Here is a 16,200-nt window from a genome sequence, read left to right on the forward strand (position 1 = left end):
AATGTAGTGATGGGGTATCAAATGAAACGTCTTGGTTAGTACTTTCCGCCGGTCTTAGTTTTGACATTTGCTGGAAAGGTAGGAAGTACGGGGAGTTGAAAGTGATAATTTCTTTCACGAACCCATTCTCAGAAACTGCACAACCAAAAGATCTGATAGAAATCCACAGACTACCAATATACGGGGCTTCAAAATATCGCCCATACCGACATCTGTTCAAATAAAATTAACAAGTATATTACTATAATTTTCATCCTAGAATCACGAAATTTTTGTAGAAATTTAGGCTATAACATTCGATGAAATGATACTATATATTAACAAAGTTATAATAGGTCCAACCGGTCGCTTCTGTGCAAATTCAGTATCACGCGAAAGTGGATATTCTCACATAATATATGTATATATTACGTGCTAGGGACTAATAGGACAAATGTTTTTATGAAAAGAATACACAAAACCTTCCATACCTGAAGCATCTAGCTTCCGGTTTCCCGATTCGCTTTTGGTTGTTTTAACTTCCAGAATATCCATTTACCGTGCCTATCGTATCCGCGCGATGTCCAATGTTGCCAATGGTGCTAACCTGCGTGACGGACTGCAGTGCTCAAAGGAATCCTCAACATTCCCGAGCCTGGCGAACAAAGAGGCGTGCAAGCGCGTGCCAATGAAATACTTCAATTTCACTTCAACACTTGGGACGGAACCTTACGGCCAATTTTTAAAATACTTTTTTGGTTTTTGGAATAATTTTCCCCTGTTTGTCGTCTTCGGCCACTTAGGAGATTCTTATGACCATCGACCAATTCCATTATGTCATTACAAGGCTTTACATTTCATCTATCAGCATATAGAATATTTATATTCATCCATAGAAGAATTGGGTTATACCCCCGCCATTAACTGTGTAAAATAATATGTTGATATGTAAAAACTTATTCCGAATCGCCAGAAGAACGATCTCCATAGAGTAAAAATCAGTAATAAACCCTTTTCTTCAAATAGTGTTTTCTGGTGAACGGAGTAGGGCCAAGGAAACTCTAATGAGCGGATTTAATCTAATTTGTTTATAAAAAGCTTATGGCATAATTTGCGATTGTTTGCACCTAAAATTGGACAAAGTTATTAAAGTTTGGAAATTGGGAGCACCTTTACCAATGAAAATCGAAGAAAATCGATGTTTAAGAGCTTGCCAAATAACCAAAATACTAAATTTATGACCAAATTTAGGTGCGTGCCATAGATTTTCATCAGAGCTAAAGTACCAGTTCACCAGGTCCTCAGCCACTTGCTAATGGTTCAGGTTTAGCTGGAAAAACCTTATGTGCGAATAGTGTCGATCGTCTTCCTAAACACCAGACATGAGCTGCTGACTGTAATGCGGGCGCTGTCAGTGTCACTTATTTGCCTGCAGAACAGTTGGGTCTTTCTTCGCAGTCTTTTGCAATATGACCTTTTTTTCCGCATTTCCAGCATAGCTCGGACTATCGTATGCTCTAAATTTCAGAATAAGTCGCCCTTCTGTGTACGCCACTTTCCCCCAGCTCTGCTAACGAGATGTCTGTTTTGACCTGGCGCGGAATGTTGGCATAGCTTACTTTTTTTCGTTATTTTTAGCGCAGAACAGCAGCCGGGCCGACTTCTCTTCCGCAGCTTTTTCTTTTTTTCCACTTTAATCCAAGGGTAATCTTGAACGCACTTACACTTAATTGCCGTGGAGGCGTTTTATTCATTTTTGGTTTTTGATTTCGGAGCTCCGGAGTTTCCCTTGTGTCCCTTATCCATTGTGCTATTACATTCATAATAGTATAGGAACTGTTCCTAGACGAGAGCACTCTTGGCGTTCACTGTACTGCTGCAGTTTCTTACTACCTTCATTGCTTGTTTTTAACCCATCTCATAATTCAACGTATGTACCTCTAACAGCCCGCTTGGTGCACATTATCATTGCATTTATAATCTCCATAAAGTTTTTGATCATCGTGCCAAGCTTTGATATCCCCTCTAGCGCGCTACTCGCATCCTTCAGCGAAAGTTAATTTTGTCACCGTCATCAGCCTTTTTAAATTGGTTGCTTCCAGCATCCACCACTTTTGTGTTACCACCATTAGTGGAAAGTAAACTGGACGTCGCGATGCCATCCGACATTCAGACAAACATCTCTACTCCGGGCTGATAACTTTCACTTTTCAGAAATTATTAAAATAATTCTACGTCTACGAATAAAGTTAATCCTTCCTGCTACCTTGCATCCTGTGGTGTTTGTGCAAACAACAATCGTAATGGTAAGCTGTATTTTTTGACGAATAGAAATCTTAAATTGCTTTAGTATAATTTGTTGTTTATAATTTATTTTCGTTTTGAGTGAGATTCAAATATGAGGCCCAAATCAAGATTGAAAGTTGTTTATTTAAAAAAACCTCGACCTAGGTCGGACTCGAGCCCGGATTCTCATGAATCACGCCCACACGCTCGCACCGAGTCAACTAAAAAACTTTCTTGTCCTATTCTATACACATTAGTCGGGGCTACACTCGCCAGCAAATTTAGCAAACGAGAAGTCCCAGGTCAGTTTCATACTAACTGAAGAAACAAAGAATTGAAAGTGGACAAAGGGAAGTAATTATTGATATGTAGATTGTTATTTTTCTAAACGCACTCAATTGATTCTGCACGACCGCTTTTCACCTTCAATTCTACTCGCAACACCGCACGATCGTTACTTCTTTCTAAGTCGCTACTTCCAGAGTTTATTGTAAATTCGTCTAATAATTTCCACAGCGCTTCAAATTTTTCCTAGCACAGCTGACTCTGTCTGCCTGTCCCATCTGTCCATCTGTCTGTCCTTCTATTGTCGCGAAAGTTGGTGGAGAACGTGGTCTCTGCATGCAACGATTGGCATCATTTAGCACTGGCACTTAGAGGGGGTCCCCAAACATGTGAAAGGGGGTATAATTTTTTTTCACAGAATATAGTCATATGGAGCATCAAATAAAAGGTTTTGATTAGTACTTTTCGAAGCTGGTCTGACTTCGAATATTGAGTAAAACATAGGAGAGTGTGGGCTCAAAATATGTATTCCAAAAAATGTAACAAAACTCGTTTTTAGAGCCTATCTAACCAAAAAAAAACAAATTAGCCATGAAAGTACATCACATTCCCATATCTGTTCAAGTAAAGATAATTATTGCATTTCCATCCATTTTTTTAAAAATTTACACGAAACCCCACGAAGTTCACCTTAGAAGTCGAAAATTTATGGTCACTATGATTGTTGGTATATGACCCAATTCCAGAAAGTTTAAAGGCAATCGAACCATAACCAACAATGTTGTAAAAGGTCACAGTTGCGTATTCCACGTAAATATATTGTACTCCAAGACATGCATGATGTCACCACCATATGAAGTGAACTCACATGAACGCGGGGTGCATTTTAGTTTACCCTTGTGCCTATTTTTAGTAAATTATATATCAGTATCATTTCTTTAAAGGCGGAAGCATAGTTCCAGCACTCAGGCCTTTAGTAGGTAGATGATCACAAACATCCATGGCTGTAGTCAGGATTCGAACTGGAGGCTCGATGTTAAGATCATGAAATTGACGTCGTGACCATCTCAGCCATCGACCCATTATCCATCAGTATCATTTACTCAAGATAGACATATGCATATGTATATGTTAATAAGGTGTGTGGGTATTGTTGCAGCGGGATTCAATTTTTATTCTTATATATTATATATATATATATATATATGTTATATATGTTTTGGAACGTGGGGAAAAGTGGAAATATTAAGATACGTGCCATAGATTTACATACGCACGCATCAGTATGCGACAATAGGCAACGTTTGTTTGTTTAGGATGAGCATAAAATTTATATTTTTAATATGTACATACCTCATGATCAAAAAATAACCGGAATTTGTAATTTTGAAAGCCCGGGCTTTACGAACCAGTAAACGGCTACATTCTCGTTAACTACACTAATCCCAACATTCTGTAGAAGTTTTACGTCAATGCGTCTGTTTTAGAAATTGGTATGCGGCGATTTTTACTATGGAAGAAAAATGGAAACAACGTGCGGGCCTCAAATTTTGTGTTAAAATTAAAATTTTTTGTTCGGAATCCCTTAAAATATTGCAAGTGGCCTTTGGAAAGTCGCGTATATATTATAGAAAACACAGGCCTACGAATGGTATAAAAGATTTAAAGATGCTCGTGAAAGTCTCAATGATGATGAACGTCCTGGGCGCCCAACAATATCATTTACCGAAGAAAATATTGATTCCACGAAGCAAATCGTGTTGGAAAATCGTTCTGCATCAATCGGCGAGGTTCTTGTGTTATTGGGCATCTCAAAGGGATCGGCTGAACACATTGTGGTGGATTTTTTGGGTATGAAACGTATTGCTTCTCGTCTCGTACCAAAAACTCTGAATTTTGTTCAAAAAGAGCGGCGAGTTTCTGCTGTTAAAGAGATGATTTCCAATGCAGATAGCGATTTCACATTCGCCAAACACATCACAACTGATGACAAGACATGGATTTACGAGGATGACATACCAACTGAACAACAATCTTCGGAATGGTGCTTACCTGATGAGCCGAAAACGAAAAGAAGTCATCAAAATCGATCCAAAATTAAGGTTTTGTTGACAGTTTTCTTCGGCATTCGTGGTGTAGCGCATTATGAATTCCGTCCGGAAGGTCAAAAAGTCAACAAAGGATATTATTTGAGCGTTATATGTCGTTTACGTGAAGCCATTCGTAAGAAAAGGCCCGATTTATGGAAAAATAATTCGTAAAACTTACACCACGATAATGCGCCATCTCACACAGCGTTGATTGTTTTGGAATTTTTGACCAAAAACTCGATATGGCCCCGTGTGATTTTTCCTATTGCCCACACTCAAGTTGCCATTAAGAGGAAGGAGATTTGCGACGACAGAAGCCATAAGAGAAAATTCGCTGCGGGAGCTGAAAGCCATACTTAAACAGGCCTACGAAAAGTGTATGGAAAATTGGATTTTACGCTGGCATCAATGTATAACCTCACAAGCCGAGTACTTGGAAGAAGATAATAAAGGAATTCATTAAAATTTAACATTTTGCGTTTTTTTTTACAAATTTCGGTTATTTGTTGATCATAAGATATATCTGAAAGTATGGAAATACAAGGTGCAGGAATGTTCGGAATTTTTAGCTACGTGCGAAAAGAAAAACATGCATAGAAAGTTCCTCATATAAGATCACAAAATCCTTACACTCGAAGCGTCTAGCTTCCAGTACATCGACTTGCTTAGTGAGGCGTGAATTTATATATGCAATCATCCAAAACGTTCAGGTGCAACTGTGAGTTCTATCCAATCTGTGAAAAAATGGGTGCTGCATTGCTTATTTATATCCGAGTTATCACAATCTCGGCAGATGCCGGATTTTACCTAATACTAGCACTAGGTGCCAAGCATTTAGGCTCGGACGATCCTACCTATTATTATTATATATATATTCTCATTATATATTATTATTATATTATATTTCTCAGATAATAGCTGCCAATAAATATTTTGATTACTGACCCAAATCAATTATTAATTTCAAATTTCAGCTAATTGCACCGTCGGCAATAGAACTTATCTTCATGGAGAGACATTCAAATTAGACTGTAGAACACAGTGCGTATGCGAGGTAAGTTTATATCTTTCATGGCAAAACCTGTTTCGGTTTCATGCACTAAATAAAGGTGTTTATCAGCAATTTAAATAATTTTTCCTCTTATAATATTTCAGAATGGTCGCCATGCGTGCTCGTCATTGTGCCCCAAGGAGCAATTGCCTGCTCCTGAAAATACAGTATCGTGCCGATCCCCACGGCTCGTCGAAGTGCCTGGTCATTGTTGCAAAGTATGGCTTTGCGAGACGCCTACAGCTGATGGTAAGCCAATTTCTTTGATTATTATCGATGGAATTATAAATACATAAACATCATTGCTTAGCAGTTCCAAAAGTCTTTTTCCCATAGCTTTGCAGTTTTCCCCTAATTGAGTTTATCACTTTCGAAGTCCAAAGTAGGGTTGGAATTATCATTTCAAACACTTCCCTGCAAAGGGATTTCGCTGGTCAATGTGGAAAATTAATTCTGAATTGAGAATCGACAAGTGCAGGTGCATGCTGGTACAACCGAAGATTCACCGAAAGGGCCACTAAATGCAATAGCCTCTGGACAATTTCCCTAGGAAACCGGATTTGCCAAGGGCTCTGCCCTGGAAACACGGAAAAACATTGTCAAACAATTGATAGTCCCCTGAGGCGGCACCGTTACCTAGTAGGTACAGGAGCTGAAGTTTTGGTTCTTCCCGCATCCCAGAATAATCGACTAACGCCGCAATCATTAAAAATCGTGGCAACAAATTCCTTGTCGATCTTCACTTTTGACACGTAGGCGTGAGTCTATAACTTGGACGCATGTTTTCTTGGCTCTTCGTTATTACGGCATCAGCACTCCCATCTTAGGCGCACATTTTCTGTGCCAATATGAATTATCATATTACCGAATTTGGACAATCATTTTCGACGATGTAGGCACAAACATTCGCACATTTCTCCAAAAAAATCGCAACACCACTATTGAGTGTAGTCTCTTAAACATGATTACATTGCATCAATACTACTTGCTCCCCTATCTTTTCTGAGGTGCGCTCTTTAGCAATGCTGAAGCTCACAGCTGCGAGGAAAGAGGACACCTTGTGACAATTACAGGCGTCCTCAGATGATTCCAGACTAATACGCCATTCCACCCATCCACGATTTTGTACACTCTATCGCAGACTGGCGTACGTTTTCGACTTTGAATAGCTGTTTTCGCCGATGCATCGAAAATCGTCATATGCCATTGAACTTCTTTTCCAAGCAAAAAAATAAAAAGAAAAAAGAAACAGCGGGACTACCTCACCTACGTTTGAGAGTTATTAGTCACGTATCCAGCTATACAAATTTTTGGATATTCCTTTGAAGCACGATCTAGCACCCCCACGAATTATTCATCGTTAGCCATCCTAAAATATTTGAGGTTGCTCCCCAGCAAGGGCATTGCGTCATAGCCCAGGCAATGCATTAAACTGCAAAATATGATATGAAAGAGGCGGACGTGAACCCTCGGCCTACCAATCCTTCCAAGCATCTCACCTGCACATAATCGGCCCTTTGTGGTACTCACACGATTTCAGGATTTGGCTCGCAATCATGAATATACCAATACCAATATATCATAAACCGTTTTCGATAGCCAAATTTCATAGTCATAGTGACGCATCGGTAGTAATAGAGTTTTAAAACTCGCTAGTTCTAGCCCGCGCATTTCGATCGCTTTAACGAGAAGCAGGGACTACTTTCGGTGTATTTTTAGACCCCAGCTTACAGGGGCTGATACATTTAATGGTCTGATCTGCGAAGCAACGATTTTACCAGCACACATTGGAGCTTAATGTGGACCGCGGTACATGCGTACCAGAACGCCCATTTTTTGAGGAGGCGCCCATGAACCTCGTGGATTCCGCAGTCATGGCTAGCACCTCTGGAAAACCGTCATCAGTGCACGCTAGTATGGCCCTCCGGTAATCGGTAGAAGGACTCAAGGAGCTTAGACTCAACGTTGTCCCATACAGCTGTCTCATCTTCCAATGTCAGTGGCTTGCTGGGGGTGAGGCCGCCAAGCGGCAGATCCATTAGCAACTAATTCAGCTTCACTTAGTGACAGTCGCCTGATGAGCTGTTTCTCCAGATCTCTCGCGTTGACGATGAATGCAAATGGCTCCCCATCTAGGCCGACCAAAGCATGATTAAATTTAGCGGCGTCTGTCATGATGCGTGCTAAGGTGAAATGCGTCTCCAACTGGAGGAACCGGTGGCCCTCCAGGTGGCACCTTAACCGAAATGCAGGTTAGGACGGCAGAAGGTTCCGTGAGTTCTTTATTTTCACGCAGCATGTCTTTACAACGACAATAACCAAAAACAATTTGGGCAGAGTGCCGTGACCGAGCAAAACCACCAGTAAGATTGAATTGAGCAAAGGCGACAACTACGTGTGATTCTGTTCAAAATTTATGAGCTAAACTTCATATAGATTCAGCCAGTGAAGTCTAAGAAGAAATGGAACGTTACCCTATTTCACGAATTCGGACACATTTGTTTTCAAAATACACTAAAAAGAACATTCCAAACGTAAAACTTAATGAGAAACAGTCGAAAATATTGGTTAAGAACAACGATGAACTCGAGGTACATTGCAATTATCACTGGGTTTAGTTTTTAAATTGCTTGCGCGTTGTAGGAAGAAGAACATCTAAGCGTGTGAACTAACAATCTAACATAATTACTTTGAATAACACATCATCTCCTTCGTTCAGAATTCTGGCTTGGTCGCTAATAACGATGCCATTCGCTAGCAGTCCTGCTGGAACGTCCGGTCGATATGTGAAATGATGATGTGCTCGATGGCGTTCACTCTCCGATTGGTAATCTTGATGATGCCTCCCATGCTTGTCGTGAAAGGCGACTGAAATGGACAGAAATTTGTGGACTAGTTTTTTGTTCCTAGGATTTTTGTTCCCACCGAAACGTCAACAATACCTCGGATAGAGACTGACCTTACGTTGCCACTCCCCCAGTAGTCAGGTTCCTCAGAACAGTCACTCTCTCCAACTTGAGTTGGAATTTGGACAATCTGGCCCCAAACGAAGTAAGATGGAGGGGAGTACTTCTCTCCGTCTTGCACCAGTGTGTTTTTGTACTCTGCAAAGCCAAGTGGTAGCAGACGCGATATAATAGACACTTTGTACAAGCAATTAAATGGAGTTCGGGGGAGGCTTCCTAAAAGTTGACATTCTAATCGTGACGGCTGATCTGAATGTCAAGATGGACTCTGACAGCATCTTGCTCGGACATCTGATGGGGAAAACACGGTCTTGGCGACCGTAACGATAGTGGTCTGAGGTTCGTGGATTTCTACAACTTCATCGCTTCATCATTGGTAGCACGTTTTTCTACCAAAGAGCCTGTGGTAAGGTTAGCTGGGTTTCAACCGACCGACATCACACGCGCAACCAGATCGACCACTTCGCGTTCAGCAGTAGAATTAAGGGTTGTCTTCTGGATGCCCTTAACTAGGAACGCGCTAACACCGTCCTCGAAAGGGATCACTATCTGATAGCCACTTATGTTCGCTTACGTGGTGCGTCCACCGTTTTTATTTTGCAGGATTGGTGAGCGACCCCAAAGTTCAACATTGACCGTTTGTATAACTGTCGCACGAGAGTGGGAGAGCTATCTTGCTGATCGGGCGGCAGATATACTGAGCAATCTGCCTGAGAATATGGATGAGCATTAGGCCGCCATAAAAAATGCTCTTTTCTTCGATGTTACGCAGGTCATCGGCCTCATTCCGAAGGGTATATAGGATCTGGCTAACTGATTCATGCAAGCGGATCGATTACGAAAGGGTTGTAAGCTCTACTGACCATTGCGAGTGATGACGGGCGTGACGCATTCAAACTCCAATACCGAAGAAAATCCCAAGAAATTCAGCGTAGTGTTCACCGTGATAAGGGAAAATCTGCTATTGTCCTAGAACCCGGAAGATGCCGCAGAACACCATGAGTTCAGAAGTGTATGCCCCATCACGGTCACAAATCTTTCGACACTTGACCTGGGTAACCGTATCACATCCCGTAAGGTTCCTTCTATTGTGGATGAAATGTTTCGTCACCGTAGCATGTGGATACGGCCTGTTGTGCCAAACAGAAAAGAAATAATTTCGGCCATCCGTACACTCAAACGGAGTAAAACTGCTGGATTTGACGGTTGCCGCGTAGAATTATTTATCGCTTCACTAGCAGTGCTGTTTCCATTCATACGAAAATCTGGAAATCTGAGATTCCGAAGAAGAGCACTCGGTTTGGGAGCGATAATTGGAGAGGGTATCTGTGTACTCCCTACCGTTCCGAAGATAATAGCTTAAATAATATTGGAACCCATCAAAGAACATCTCTTGATCGACAGTGCGCGGACTGTAGATCTACGCTGCCCTGCTCTTCACCGATTTGAATAAGTAAAATCTGAGGATTCTGAGGGCTCAAGCAGAGTCCGGCAAGGTTGCATATTGTCATCGATATTATTTCTTCCTATTATCGGTAACGTTCTTGATGCTGCCTTGTCTAGAGGGCGTGAAGGAATTCAATGGCCGATGACATTTTTCCTCAAACATCGGACCTTGGCCAAATGGCTCTGACTGAACAGTTCGCAGTCTGACGGGTCATCGTACTCTCCTTGTCTGCATTAATGGGGCGAGCATTGAAGCCGTCGGTCACTTTGTATATCTATGCAGTAACAGCACTAATTACGCTTTCGCTGCCCTGTCTAAAATCTGGAAATGCAGTTATCTCAACGCCAAGATCAAGTCGAGGTGGTTCTGTGCTAGTGTCCTTTCTGTATTGCTACATGGGAGTAGCACATGCAAATAGCTCCACTGTTACCCAAAAGCTTTTGTCAATACCTGTGTGCGTCATATGATCGGATGGCCCTGGCCTGACACAATCTCAAACGAAGAATTTAGTCGGCGCACAGCCCTGCCACTCGTACGCACTCTGATTGGAAGGTCGAAATGGATGTGGATATGTCACCCATTAGGGAAGGACAACAATTGTATTGCTAGCTATGCCGTGCAGTGGAATCGGCCCCAAGAGCATTTGGCGCAGAACAGTAGAGATTGAATGCGAGCGTCTCAGGAAGTCGACACTTGATTGTGAAAAATGAATAAAATACTAAAATAGGTTTATGTTGTTCAGTTCATTCAGTTGATCAGATGATCAAAAACAGGTTCTCTTTCACTGCCTCAAATTCATTGAGGTCAGCAACAGCTCGGCATGGACGCGCTGAAGAAGAAAGCCGATTATGTAATTAACTGTTATCATAAAAATTCCTCTTCGAACAAATGGTGTCCAGTTAAAAACCGGTGCTTTGTTGAATTTACAGATATTAATTGACAACTTACAAAATATTCGAAAGTCCATCGTTCTTGGTCACTTAATTACATCAGAATGATTGGCTTACATACGGCAATGCACTTGTCCAAAAACGTCACATCATGCTAGTCAAAAAAGGCTCATCAAGTTATGTAATAAGAATTCCCGCTCAAACTCAAAAGAAGTTGCTGACGCTTTTCGATAGTGCCACCAAGGATTTTCTTGTTAGTTAAGGTTTGAAACCGGAAGAAAGTCTTTGTCTCTGTAGTCAGTCTCAGAAATACTCATTAGCTGACCCGAAAACCTTTTCTTTCGCCTAAATGCCACTCTCATAGTATGCTAAGACCATCAATGATCCTTCCCTTGCCTTTTTTAAACCAGACGTGGTAGCTGATAGTGGGAGTTCAAATGTCACCCTACCTTATCCTTAATTACGTCAACAGCAATTTATTCTTACCTCTCTATCTTATTGTTTGGGAGAGTATATCATGCAAATTCAAAGGAATGGAAATTGAAATACTGGCCATAAAAAACAAATCCCATTCCATTGTATTCTTTGATTTCGATTAACTTATTCGAAATCAGTAGGATGCAACGAGTCTGAATGAGCGTAAAATCCTCCAAACATAACAATCAATAATAAATGATAAATACCCGTTTGGATTTCCAGTTGAAAAGAATTGAAGGCAAGGTAAATTCCCAGATAGCTCGCAACGAAAATTTCGTGCTTGCAAGGACTTCGTGTCGGTACTCTATATTTATTTTAATAACATCCAGTCCCCAGCCAAATTCTCTTGGAAATCCATGCTTGGAATTCGCATGCAAAGCGCTTTTATGAATAATAAAAAGTCAACCTCAGGATATCCTTTGGAGGGCGTCGCTGCTCGCCGTGGCCGCGTGCACGATAAGCTCGTGCAGGAACTTCAATGAGTTGATATCTCGCGCTCCCCAGATAAGAATAAGCATTAACGAGCTCCCATTCACTGATTCATTCTGTTTGTGTTTTCTTTCTCTTCCTTCTTGAAAACGTAGTGAAGGCAACGTGCTACAACACGTCATCGAGTCCTTGGACGCCGTGTTCCGCATTTTGCGGTGTTGGTATGTCGACGAGGTTCACCAACACGACAGCCGGATGCCACCAGCTGAGTAACATGAGGCTTTGCGAGAGTCGAAGATGCGATGACAATAACTTTAATAGCAACTTAGTGAATAGCAACTTCGCATTACAGGAACACAGGATACGGGTGAGTAACGCCCCTGCTCCGCAAGCAGGATCTTGATGAAGTTTTCTGGGAAAATCAGGTTTAACGGCCTCGTGTTCCTACTTTGCTTATTCATAAGCTACACATCCTTTTGTGTTTCGCTGTACACGTATTCACCACAGACGCATCTTTATTACTTTTTTATGAAGCGCCAAAAAATAAAACCTTATAAGCAAGTCAAACAATCTTTCCCGTGCTACATTTTATCCTCACATTATCCAAATACACAATGAACATGTCTTCTTACACAAGTTACTAATTTGCAGAGAAGGCACACATTTCATCATCGAAGTATTGTTAATTTGATAGACATTCTCATTATTACATCCTCCAGCGATTCCCAGAAATTTGACAAGAGATTGCGATGCCAGTTCCATCCTTTTGTGTTCGACTCATTTCCCTTTTCATTCCAGAAAGGACACGAGTGTCGCAGCATTCAAAGGCTCGGTACGGCGCGGATCCGTCTTGGCTCTTGTGTTTCAAGAAAATTGTATCGGCCTAAAGTTTGCGGCCGATGTCAAAATCCAGACAAATGTTGTGTGCCTTCAGTATCTACAACTATTCAAGTAAGTCCCACAACTATTGTAGAAATTAATTAGTTTTAGAGTTGATTTGCCATTCAGAAAATACTTAGCGTAAATACCATTGTTTCTGATTTGATGCCATCTTCAAGTGGAATAGCTGTGGGAACAGGCTCGGAAAATAATGGGTAGCTGTACAATAAGAAGCAGGGAATTACGAGCGACTAGAGCCAATAGGCTGGAGTGGCAAGTGGCTGCTCGTTCTATTGAGTCCTTGCGAAATTGAGTGTATTTCAGTACTAAAGAGGCATAAAATACTGAATGCGTTGAATGGAATTACGGTTAACTAGTACTTTGTGATTTACATTGTTGGGGGATCTTATGAGCACTGAAATTATAATATATTTGATATTATCCACTTGTACACTCTATTATTCGATATGAGTATACTTACGGAGCCGAGATGAATAAGTTTCACCCTAAAGACTTAGCCAATACATAGAGGATGGAAATCCAAAGACTTTCAGAAAGTTCCACCTATCGGAGGACAGTAGTGGGGGAAAATTGAAGTGGGCAAGCGGGGTTTTCTCGTCGATGACACCAGACCCTATCAAGAAACGCTTGACTAATCAGGTTAATATAAGCGCCATACTAGGAGACATTAGCTTAGCGTACTGTATTACCTAGGACGCAAAATTGAGCCAGACAATACCTTCACTGCAATATGGAAGAGGGACAAAGGTTAGCTGGACGGTTAAACCAATCAACAAGATTGCAAATCCCAAAGAGGCGTCACCTGCGAAGAAAATGTAACCGTTGAAAAAAATGACTGAAATTCCCCCGTGAAATGCTAACTGCAATCAAATGCTCGAATCACATTGCAAAATCTCTCCAATAGGAGGCAGCATAAGGTCTAGCAGGTAGAAAATTACTATAGAGTGGAAAAATATAAATGTAATCACTACGAAGGAGAGGCTTTGGATTTCAAGAATCAACGCTACTGAGAACCTCCGGTGAGACACATATCACTATTATCAATATAAGAGGCGAGGCGAAACTCAAACTGTTGGCAACAGGGAGACTTATGGACTAACTTATGGACAGTAAAAATTGGTTGTAGCTCTCATAGTGGAGTTTAGCATCGATGGTTACACCGAGATTTTGGGTGGAATTCTGATGTGCTGAACGACGTCCGCCAAGAGAACAGGAAAATAAAGTCTGAGAAAATTTAAGCAGCGAATGGTAATTGCTAACATTTAGCGTTAACGCAAAGCAACGGTGGTCGAGCATGTCTATGTTTAACTGTAAAGACATATAGCTTATTGGGAAGCTATACAGAAAAAGATACTGAACTCATCAGCGTCAATGACGTAAAATAAAAATGATAGTGGATATTTGCCATAGAACAGAAAAAGATTAAATAGAGGGTCGGGTCTGGTCAGTAAAAATGTTAGAGCCAATGGACCTAGAGTAATCCAAGTAGATAAGGTACAGTTCTTACTGAGAATTTAGACATTTACCACGAAGTTAGTGAAGTCTAACAAGGTTGGTTGAAATAGATCGCTATTACTTTGAATTGGGACCTTCGAAATTGATTTTCACTATAAGGGGGTGAAATGGAAGCTTGCCTGCGGAATGAAAAACAAAAAAAAAAGATCAGAACACACCCCGAGGCTAAACTCAAAATAGAGAAAAGGTACTGCTCGATCGCGGACCCAAATCCCGAGTTTTTCACTGGAGCTCCGAGATCGAAGGATGCACGGCAGCTCACATCCTCAATCGGTACTTTCATTTGAGAACTCCTTCTCCTCCCTAACTTCCGAGAACTCATACTTATAAGGGGCAATCTCCATTCATATGGCCTGGGGATACCAAGGTAAATTTGGAACTTCGAGGGTCACGCCTGATGAACATCTGAAGCAACAGGATCACCAATTGAGGATGGGATCCGTCGTGGATCTTCCCCCCCTCGATCATCGGACCCCGAATTTTACGACATTAATGAACATTTACGGAGAATGAGGGGAACAGGGTTCATCTGCTTCTCAGAACTCATATCTCGGGGTCCTACCCGAAGGCGGAAGGCAGTAACATTTTGTATCCAGCGTGATTCCCAAACATTTGACCTGTGTTTTTCGTTTCACCTCCAGACCATGTAACGTTAAGGTTCTTAGTTGATCAAGATTATACTTCCTAGTGAATAGTACTATGGTGATTTTAGCTGGATTGATGACAGTAAAGCTTAATCCCATTTAGATTCTATCACATAGTGTATCCTCATATTTCAGTGTTTCAGTGTTTGTTAGCTCATCTAGGAGTTCGTCCTTCATGCCCTTGCTATATATCCCAGGGCTATGCTGGCGCATACCACCCTTAAAAGAGACTCCAAGATGTTTTCTAGGTCTCTCTGTTAAGATGATTTCAGTGGTTTAGAAGTTCCCACTGCCCACCTTACTCTAATTTCCGAGCATACCTATTTTGCTAGTTTCCAGTTCTTCTTTCTTTCCCTTTTATTCGCTTTTGGTCTGTTAGGCGGAATGTTGTCGTCTTCCGCCGTAGGGTAGGACCCCGGGAAATGAGTTCTGAGAAGCAAGTATACTGTTTCCTACACTTTCTCGGTAAATGTCCCATCCTCCTTCAAACAAACATAAGATGTTGCCCCGTCTTTGGCTATAGCTTTGTATAGCCTGGTTACATCTGCGGTTTGTTCAATCCCTTCACAGAATTTCTTGAAACGGTTCCATATTGAATCCCTGACCGCGTCGCTATAAGAATCCATGCATTTTTGTACCTGGGCCAGTCTCTGGTTTGTTTTTCCCCGTTGAAGAGTTTTCGTATCTCTGTTCTCATTCCAGCTAGGTTCCTATTTCAGGTTACAACCCTGGATGCCTTAATTGTCTTACCCCGACATGGGGCAATGACCGCTTTATTGAGCACTGTTTCTAGTTCCAGTTCGCTCCTGATATCATCGCCCCCTTGAAGGTGAATAGTGTTGTTGCTCAGCCGCTTTGCATAGCAACCTCAATCCGTTCTCCTGGGATTCCTTATTATTATTTTTATTTCAGAGTTGGCCTCAATGTTGAATCTGATTATTCTGTAATCCGACAAGTTTGCCCAGAACCTTTTTAACAGCCTTTTTTGGTTTCAGACCTTCTTTAGATAACGCAGGTACTATTTAACACCTGCGCCATTTCCGGCTGATGTATTGATCTCAGACGTGCTTTTGCTTATCCCTGCATTTTGTTGTCCTCGCAGTATGCAAATGTTGAGCTGGCATCCACTGCTTCACGCCTAAATTTCTCCCTTTTTGGGTATAATTATCCGGCTCTCAATATTTCAAAAATGTGCCTCCGCCTGGTTGGCCAGTTTGTGTGCAGTCCAGCGTCCTGCTTGT

At 41.4% G+C, this 16,200-nt stretch overlaps 1 protein-coding gene across 1 annotated transcript in view; it reads left to right on the plus strand.

Annotated features, from left to right (window-relative positions):
* The window catches only part of LOC119649598 (CCN family member 4), a 236,649-nt gene that overhangs the window by 138,983 nt on the left and 81,466 nt on the right, over positions 1-16,200 (plus strand). The window contains exons 4-7 of the mRNA XM_038051812.1: positions 5,615-5,694; positions 5,796-5,940; positions 12,056-12,267; positions 12,699-12,851. Coding sequence (XP_037907740.1) covers positions 5,615-5,694; positions 5,796-5,940; positions 12,056-12,267; positions 12,699-12,851 — 590 coding nt within the window. The remainder of the gene's footprint in view (positions 1-5,614; positions 5,695-5,795; positions 5,941-12,055; positions 12,268-12,698; positions 12,852-16,200) is intronic.

Source organism: Hermetia illucens, chromosome 2, assembly GCF_905115235.1.
Source record: "Hermetia illucens chromosome 2, iHerIll2.2.curated.20191125, whole genome shotgun sequence".
Taxonomy (NCBI): domain Eukaryota; kingdom Metazoa; phylum Arthropoda; class Insecta; order Diptera; family Stratiomyidae; genus Hermetia; species Hermetia illucens.